Raw genomic sequence first — 10,000 nt, forward strand, 5'->3', positions numbered from 1 at the left:
GGCAGGTCATTCCACCAGGAGGGAACAGTTAATGTAGAAGTCCATGAAAGTTTTATCATAGGTAGAATGCAAAATGTTTCAATAAAAGCATTTCAGTCAAATGTAATTTATGCAATATTTCAAACCTTTAACCCACTTGGGAAAATCAACCAATGGCAACAGTTTAAAAGTAGCCCAATTCTGTGAACAACGACAGAGAACAAGAGGGAGAATGTGAGCGGTGTGCACTCAGGCGCTGCCGTCCTCAGCGCCGTCAAAATAAAAGTCCCGCCTAAAACACATCGGGCAAACAGAAAAACTTATCGGCCGATGCTGATATTTGAAAAATTCCAAATATCGGCCGATATATCAGTCGACCACTAGCTGTCACACTCTGGATTTTGTTCCCATAATTGTTGTGTTCTAAGTAACCATTGTACTGTTAGGAGATATTTAAAAAGAGGCAACTCAGTAAATGACAAGCATTCGAGTTTCATTATTTTTAAAGTGACATTACAGTGAGATACAGTGCGGTGTGGTTTTCAGATGACTTGTCTCTTGAGTCCTCTGTACTCTATCTGTGCCTCCAGTGCTTGTGCGGCTTGTATTTATTTTCCCTAGCACTGGGGTAATCAGTTGGCCAAATATGAGGCCAAATAACCTTCAGGAGTGCGACGCTGTCCTTTCCGAGCGGCCCCCACAGCTGTCTCTGGAAAATTGCCTCTGGGGTTAGTGAGCGGGAACAAGTTAAGATTTACAAACAATGATGAAGCTTGTCATGCGTCTTTCTCCATCCGTCACAAGCGGCGGCCTGCCGGGGCTTCGAAGTGTTCTTCATAAAGCTCAGCTCGCTGTGAAATACGCCCCTGTGTGCTCTTTACTGCTGGGAGCTCGTCAGCAGCGCTCCGCCATAAATTGCCTGGGCCGGAGGTGACACTGCACTCCATCACCCGCCAGGGCAGCCTTACCTCCGCCTGCATCCGCCCCCACCCGCGGCAGCCACCCAGCCCGTGAGATGATGTGCCCACTGTGAGTTATGTAGGAATTTCAGTGTTATACGAGACAGTCTATGGGTTTTACCATTTTCTCTCGTGCTCTGTTTTTTCTTTCTGTCGTTGTTTATTATTGGAGGATTCAAAGTTAGTTTTGTTTGCAGACTGGGCAAAGTTTACAGCTTTAGAGAGAGACGGTGGCTTTTCGTTTGTAAACAATCATATTTAAAGATAATATTGTATGTGGCTTTCAGAATAAATTGTAAAAGCAGTGTTTTGTAGTGCAAAGCTTTATTTAAAAGTAATGCATTGTTGCATTCTTTAGTTACACTTTTTTTTTGTAATTACACAAATAAATACTGATTAATATTAATTAAATTATTGTCAGCTGAAGTTTAGGGTTAGTTGATTACAGTACTACAGTGAGTACATTTAACGTATGTAACTACGTCACCTTAAAATAAAGTGTTTTCTTTTTTTGCAGTGTTTCCCAACCGGGGTGCCGCGGCACCCTGGGGTGCCGTCTGTCGAGAGCAGGGGTGCCGTGTAAAAAATCCTTTTTTAATATTTTTAAATTGCTAAAATGTTCAAAAAAGCATCTATTATATAATATCTATTTCTGATGTCGCCAATAATTAGAGATGCACCGAAATTTCGGCTGCCGAAAATTAGTTAACCGCTCAGGTTTCACTTTCACGTGGTGTGACGCTCCGTGTATTATCCCGCTCTATGCGTGTGCGCTCTGCGCAGTCGCTCCACTCGTATACCGTTCATGTGAATTGGAACAGCAAAGTCCACTCAAAAATTGAGCCGACAGGAAACATCGATGTAGTACAGTATTGTTTCTGTCTGCAATAGCCCTACTGTGCTGTAGCATGGTGTGGTATATGGGCAACTCTGGTAACGCTGCCCTCATTCATATTGATCTGCTAACCGCTATGTTATGCTCACGTGTTCTGATAATAATAGCTTTCTAGGACTAAACATTATTTGAATAATTGGTAAAAAAAAATAAAAATAAAAAAAAGTTAAATATCTTAACCCTACTGTTAGACCTACCTGAAAAACTAAAAAACAATTTATTTAATTCGAAGGCCTGTCGTTATTTTTTATTTGTGCTATCATTATTAACTTCTTTATTTGTTCTTATTTTATTACTGACTGCTTACTTGTCATTTTTTATTCAATTCAAAGTTTGAAATCAAGCTATCTCGTGCTACTGCACCAAAATTACCCCACTGTAAAATAAAAAAAAACACTGAGTGAGCAAAAATTTGTGAGATAGCTAGTTATAATGGTAATTAAATAATGTTTACATATGTATAAAAGCCTACATTAAAATCTGTCATATAAATTGGTCTCTTCATTAGAAATTAGCCTACTGATTGCCACCATTGATGGACAAAATTTTTTAATAATATTAAAAATATCTGTATGACATTATATTCTGCAGTTCTTCCCTGTTGTACCGAATATCTATACTTTTCAAATTATCATATCGAAGTTAGAAATTCAAATATTGTGACAAAATTAATTTTGTAGGGTGCCACAAGGTTGTTAAAATTTCCAAAGGGTGCCGCGACTAAAAAAGGTTGGGAAACACTGTTTTTTTGGACATGGCACTATGGGTAATAGTGTTTTATTTGGCTTATATCAAGCTTAATGCCATGCTATTCTTTGAAATACCTTCTAGAACCCTGTAGATGTAGCATGATGCTCATTCAAGACCATTGCACATTTTAAATAGTGCCATGGCATTATCATCTCATAGATCAGTACTTTTTTGTTAGAGATTCTCATTTTTTTGTTGCTGTCAATCAGTAACGCTTTTATTTGAATACAAATATTTGTTTGCCGGTAACTAATTACACATTCAAGTCACATCGATACTTGTGGAAATCATATTTAATGTGCTTGTGACACATATTGATCAGTCTGATGCTGTTTACAAACCACAAATGTAATGCATGTAATTCTTCTAAGTCAGAATGTGGTATTGTTTTCAGAGGTGGCAGACCCCCCATTAAAAGTTCCAGGAAAACACAAAATCTCATAGGAGCCATCAAAGAGCCCATTTATTCTTTCGATGCAAAATAACAAAGGTCAATAATGATTCTCTGCAAGCTTCAAGCACAATTGAGAGGTAAAGCTTGAGCAGGAAGAGGTGTAACGTCTCATCTGACAGAGGAGCCGTGGAGCTTTTTTTTAAAACATTTAATCCATCCTGTTTGCATTATTTCTCTTTGGAACATGCATAGAACTCCGGCACAGCCTGTGCCCTCAGGGTTAAGTTCTGTTACATGTGTCCCTTTATTTGGTTGTTACACAGTTTCACTAACCTGGCTAGGTTTATAGGAAGGGCAAGAGTTACATACACTAAATTTATTGCTGATTTTAAAGGAAAGATGGTTAATTGCTGTATGATGTCAGTTGGATGACAGATTATAATGTTGTACTCTCCATATTTACCTGCTGACAATTGCCAGTTTTTCTATCGCAGATCAGTAGGAGAAAAGTTTTCCCTTTTTCACCACCTACACACTCACAAAACAAAGCAAGCACTTGATAGCTTTTGTAACCCTGACCATAAGCATGTTAGTAGTACAGATGACAAGGATGGCTAATGTGCCACATAATGCCTTCCAAACAATTTGAAAGGAATCTGTAAAGCCTGACGTGTTCCATTCAAGTAAATCATAGGGTGAATCAGTGGCCTGCAGGCAAAATCTCTGGCTGGAGTGTTATTTAACCGCACCGTCAGTAACTCCTCCATGTCATGCTGTCTTCCCATCTCCAGTGCTGATGCTAAATGCTCAGACTTTTCTCTCTATGGATCGGTTAAATACCAGTGTAATTGGCTGCTCCAGGCTCAAGCACTGTTGTAATGTGTTGTACAACATTTCCATTAACACTTGCCCGAGGCACTGAGGAGATAAAATGGGTAATGACTGCTGCTAAAGGTTCTGCTCTCTTTAGCACACTGTCCTCCTCAAGAGACTGTGTGTGAAAGAGAGCCTAGAATCTCAGTTTATATACACTACTAGTGTTCAAAAGTTTATGGGGACTTTTTTTTTTTGAAGACATTCAGCAAAGATGCATTAGCTTGATTAAGATTGACAGTTGAGAGTATAATGATACAAAACATTTATATTTCAAATACGTGCTTTTCTTTTGAACTTTCTATTTACCAAAGAGTCCTGAAAAATGTATCATGGTTTTCACAAAAATACTGTTTTCATAATTGATAATAATAAATTAGACACCATATTAGAAATAACTTACAAATGGAAATAACTTAATACTGGCTTATTTCCTAGATGTTTTAGAAGTTATTTGATGTTTTTATCAACAAATAAAATATTTTTTAATTTTACTCAACTTAATGAAAACATGCTGTCATAGTTGCTGCCGAGAGCTTTATTTTATGGGAATCTTTAGTTATCTTTAGTTACTGGTTTTAGTAACACTTTAGTATAGGGACCAATTCTCACATATTCACACAACTAGTTGCTTATTAGCACGCCTATTATTAACATATTGGCTGTTTATTAGTACTTATAAAGTTACCTAAACATAAAATAAAAATACCTAAACTTAACCTAAACTACCTTGCTGACTATTAACAAGCAGAAAATTAGGAGTTTATTGAGGCAAAAGTCATAATTAATGGTTTGTTAATAGCGAAAATTGGACATAAAATAAAGTTTGACCATGGTTTCTTTTCCACACAGATTTCAAAGAATGTTCTTTTGTGGTAGTCATTGTTGACCAGAATGTTTTCTAAGTATGGTCATATTCAACCTTAACCCAGAGCGTAATTAACCCATAAGTTAATTCAACTGAATCTATTAAGTCATTTATTTCACCCAGGGGGCCTTCAGTCTCCCTCCCAGCTGTGCTAACTGATGCCTGCAACGCTTATTCTGCACTTGTCATTATTTTCTCTCCTTTAAAGATAATGACACAAAATCCCTCAAATCATCGATCCTATGTCTCAAGTCATTATAGTATATCCATAATGTTTCGACGGAACAGAGCGCAGGCCGGGAGAGACGGACAGGTCATTTACAGGGACGGCAGAGCACTGTATCAGTGCCAGTGATTTAACAGGGAGGAGGGCCTGCCAATTCTCTCAGAGACACTTTGAGTCTGGGGACAGATTGGGGAACAATACAGGTCTGGAGGTGCTTATGTGTTTAATTAGCCTCTGACCCTGGCATGATGCCTCCTGTCAGACGTTGCAGGCCACTCATGCAGATCTCTAATAGACCGATAATGGGGACTGAAGTGTCCGATGTACTCACATGTGAGCTGAATTTTCAGCAACCATAACTCCAGTCTTCAGTGTTACATGATCTTTCATTAATCGATTTGGTATTCTACTCAAGAAAGATTAGAATGAATTAGTATGAAAAACAGTTGTGTTGCTTAATATTTTTCAGAAACCGTTTTTCTTTTCAGGATTCTTTAATAAATAAAGTTCACACAAGAAACATTTACATGATAGATTTCTCTGTTTTTGTCTGTATGAATAAGATAAATAAAACAGCTACACCACTCGCATTTTCTTCGAAATCTAGTTGGATTTCGTTATAATACTATAGATGTGCCACCTATAGATCTCTTTTTTTTTATGGAGTTGCATTATCTAATACACAGTGCACACTGATCAGTTCATCAGTAAAAAAATAATAATCTGAAGGTCCTCTGAAATATACATAAATTTGAATTTTATTTGTCATTAAGTGTTAAATGCCTCGGCGTTCACCTCCCTTGAGTGCTTCAAACTCCAGTGCCAATGTGATTATGAGTGAGAGCTCCACTCCAAGAACAACATCCGTCTCTCTGCAGCAGCCACGGCTCTTCACTCTTTGAGGAGTCCGCAGCTGTTTAAAGTGCTGCCGCCTTGCTGTAGGCCTGTGTTTTCTGCGCCATTAAGTCCTGCCACGACTCTAATGATTGAGAGAGACGTGCATGTCATTCCTTGAGGGAGCTCCATCTCCCTCCAGCACATCTTCAGCCAAGTCATGTCGTACAGATGTGAGTGTTTGTTTCTGAGAGTGCTCATAGCTTTTGGTGCCAACCAGAGTTTGGTCTGTTAGGTTATTGTAAAAGTGGTTTTCCAAATTTGAGAACACACAAATGAAGCACACCCAAGTCCACAAGGCAAGGTTAGGGGTTTGGTTCATGTGAATGGAAAATAGTTACTTATGCCATTATGTTATTACATTTCTCACCGAAAAACGATAACTTTATGGCTATTAACCGCTAAATGGCTGCTATTACACTTCTATACTATTTTGTCAAAATAAGAAAATAAAACACAAAACTAAAGTCAGTTGTTTTATATTCATCATAATATTTGATGATGTGCAGTATGAAAGATTGAGATTGCCTAAAGATTAACTTTAACAGTCCGTTATTAGCGTTTTTAAACAATTAATTGTAAAATGCAAAAGTATGAATGAATGAGCATGTTCATTTAAATATCCAATATCTAATAACATTGCTAAATTAAAAAGTCTCTAATTTCAGCCCCCTTTTTATCTTAAACATGTCTTGTTGGACAACTTTGCTTTTAATGCAAGTAGTTGAATTTTTTTTGTATAGTAAGTTATTTTTAGAGCTTGTTTAATGATCCAGAAGTTGTTTTTGAATTTTAAACACCTTGTGTAATTTTAATTTATTTTATTGTGTTGTATTTATACATCTGTTACGTAATTGGTGCAAGATGCAAAATAGCCTTAGCTGCTGATATGGCATTAAGATCGCAACTACCTACCTACCGCTAATATCAGCCTATAATATCTTAACTCTCAGTTTAGACTGATTTTCATACTGATACAACTGAGTTTTAGACTGATACAGTGAACTATTATTTTAATTTGTAATCACTGTAAGCACGTGTGTATGGGTGCATCTTTATACACGTTCGAGCATGTATGTATGCCTGTGTGTGTGTGTGAGCGCCTGTGAGTGTTATCTCTGTGCAACTCTGTGTGTTTATCTAAGTGCAGGCATTATGGACCCTCATGGCCCAGCGCTGGCAGTATATGAGTTGCAGAGGAAAGAGCTTATCCACAACAGATCAACCCTGAATTACCATCTTCTCTCACATCTTGGCTTTTGTTCACTTTTTCCAAACTGCCAGAAATGATTGAGTTTCTTTCACTGTTTCCCCTCCCCTTTTCATGCTCTTTTTTTTTTTTTTTTTTAAGCTTCCTTTTGTTAAACTACACAAAGACTGTTTAATAGTTTGGAAATCTAAGATAGTCAGTCGAACATGGGTGAATAGGGCAAAAGTTCAGATGGGAGAATAAGCTCTTTTTGGGTGTACAGGAAAGTAAATCCTCTCTTGTTTCAATACTGTTTTAGACTTGACAGATGTGTGATTTTTATTTATTTTTTTTTAATTCTTGTGTTACTGCCAATGTGTAGGAAATGTCTTGTTTGGCAACTTTGTGGAGGGTTTTATAATAACTGTTATTTTTATTGAATATGTTCCCTGCTGAAACACTTAAGTTTAAGCTGGTTTTAGCTGGTTTAAAATGGTCTAAGCGACCAGCTGTAAGGTACCTAAAACCCCTCTAAAAACCATCCTGGGAGACCAGCAAATTAGGTTAGCCTGGCTATTTTATTTATTTATTTTTCAGCAGGATGGTGTCAAAAAAATAAATTAGTTTGAGAGATATTTCTTTCATAATCATAATACAATAATGAATATGCTGTATTTACAAGTCAAGGAAATCCATTTACTTGTTTCATTATTATTTGGTTTTATCTGCATATTTAAAGGCCTGATTGTCTGTATTACAGAGTGTTTATGGCCGATCTGACATTAGTTTTTATATTAAGCGCTAATGCAATGATAATCAAAGGCAATGAAGCCATGACACAGAACATGTCCGCTTGCCAAACAGCCCCACAGCTGATTTACCGTCCCTACAAACGACCTGTCCACTCACCCGCAAGATCTTCCCTTTAATTACATCATAGATTTCCCCCTGATGAACTCCCTCAGAATTAGCACAGCCACGGCTAATTCCAGCCCCTCCTCTTTCCCCCCTCACTCCATGTATTATTGTTGTACAGAGAGCGCCAGCGCAGTTTAGCTACACAAACATTAGTATTAACGATTGGCCAGTTTGGAATTGGTGACAAACTGCGGGCGGAGCGCAAAGTTTGTAGCCTGAAACCAATCAGGAAGTTAATGAGGAGAAAAATTACTCCTTTTCGCCAGCACCCCTTAATTACCTCCACGCCAGAGCAGCGCAGAGAAGGAGAGGCAGATGAAAAAGAGGGAGGGCAGGAAGGGATGATAGGCACAGTCAGGTTATGAAGGTCAGGAAAGCAGATGAACAGGATTTGCGCGTGTCGCCCCTCCTGACACTCGTAGCTTTGATAGACTCGATAGAGACTGTAATGTATTAGAATCATATGCATACTGAGATGAGCGGTGACCTGGCTCAATGCACAAACCACCATGCTTTTTTTTATAGGGAACTATAACGTTTATGCTGCTAGTGTTTCGGTTTTACATTTACATAAAGTCATTTATTTAAGCAGATGATTGTAATCCAGTGTAACCCAGTAACTATCAGGGTTTATTTAATGCCAGCCAGAGCATATTTGTATTTTATATTTACATTAATACGATGCTGTTTTTCATTGTGCACACCAGCACATGAGAAAGTCAGGACAGTACAGACTTGCCCTGCGCTGTTTGCTCAATAGCCGTGTGCTCACGCAGCAGTTGGTCTTGCTCAATACGCGTATCTTCAGCTTGAGTGAGTTTGCTAAAGTAGCCAGAACACTGCAGTGTGTGATTCCTAAAAGGCAGCACTGTCTTTACTCTGTTGTCATGTGGAGAGCTGACAGCACTGCTCATACAGTTAATTGATGCTGTTTGGTTTAACTGGAGAAGCTGATCATCTCAAGATAAGAAATGCTTCAACATTACTCTTTCTACACTAACACTGTGTTCTGTTCAAAGATTCAGCTTGTTCAGATATTTTTTGTTGGCAGAATTCAAAATGGTAACTTTTAAGCTGATAAAAGTAGCTTTAAAATACAATGGCCCCCAACATTTTTGGAGACTTAAATATATGTATAATTTATGAGCCATTTTTACAATTATTTTAACCATCTGCTTTCAAAATGGTTGTTATTGGATGTACATTACAGTTCAAAAGTTTGGGGTTTGTAAGGTTTGTTTTAAAGAAATTAATACATTTATTCAGCATGGATGCATTAAATTGATCAAAAGTGACAGTAAAGACTTATACATTGCTATAAAAGATTTTTGTTCAAAATAAAAGCTGTTCTTCTGAATTTTATTTTTGTTGAAGAATGAGAAAATTTTCCACAAAATATTAAGCAGCACAACTATTTTCAATTATAATGTTGAGCGTAATGTTGTTTATTGAACATTAAATCAGCATATGAGTATTGGCTGCTGACATCGCAGTAATACATTGTTACTTAGTATATTAAAATACATTCAATTGTAATAATTTAGCAATATTAGTTTCAATCAAATAAATGCAGCTTTGCCCTCAAGTTCACACTAGTTTCCTGTCAGAGTAAGCACAGGTGTATGTTCAGATCTATTGTTTATTGTTGTTTAAACTTGAACATTCAGATAAATGCTGCTTGGCTTGATATTTTGTTTCTAATCCAAAGACATTCAAACATTATGTGAGGTTTAAGTGTCCAAATACTCTTTGGCTCCATTGTACTTTGTCAGTAAATGTGAAGATGTCAGGAACCAAAACGCTCGTGTTACATGCATGCGTCAGGTTTCATGTATCACAGATGCCATAATCAGATTATGCTCTGGCACAAAAAGTCTAAACACAAAAAATAGTTTGTGTCATGATCCATCTCATTTCAGTTTTCTCTGATGGAGCTCAAGACGCAGTGTCCATCAGCTCAATGATCAACCCTGAGAACAAGCTGGAGTGTGAGAGCAGCTCAGAGTCTGGAACCTTCTCTGTCGACTCCATCGTCGAGGGGCCAACCAAATGAAA

The 10,000-nt window shown here is 37.6% G+C and overlaps 1 protein-coding gene across 1 annotated transcript in view; it reads left to right on the forward strand.

The window, feature by feature from the left end:
• The window catches only part of LOC107755734 (doublesex- and mab-3-related transcription factor 1-like), a 37,861-nt gene that overhangs the window by 27,783 nt on the left and 78 nt on the right, over window positions 1-10,000 (forward strand). Inside the window, exon 5 of the mRNA XM_016572619.1 lies at window positions 9,865-10,000. This exon is cut by the window's right edge and continues 78 nt beyond it. Coding sequence (XP_016428105.1) covers window positions 9,865-9,998 — 134 coding nt within the window. The 3' untranslated portion in view covers window positions 9,999-10,000. The remainder of the gene's footprint in view (window positions 1-9,864) is intronic.

The sequence above is a fragment of the Sinocyclocheilus rhinocerous genome, unplaced genomic scaffold, assembly GCF_001515625.1.
Source record: "Sinocyclocheilus rhinocerous isolate Xijiao unplaced genomic scaffold, SAMN03320098_v1.1 scaffold171, whole genome shotgun sequence".
Lineage (NCBI taxonomy): Eukaryota > Metazoa > Chordata > Actinopteri > Cypriniformes > Cyprinidae > Sinocyclocheilus > Sinocyclocheilus rhinocerous.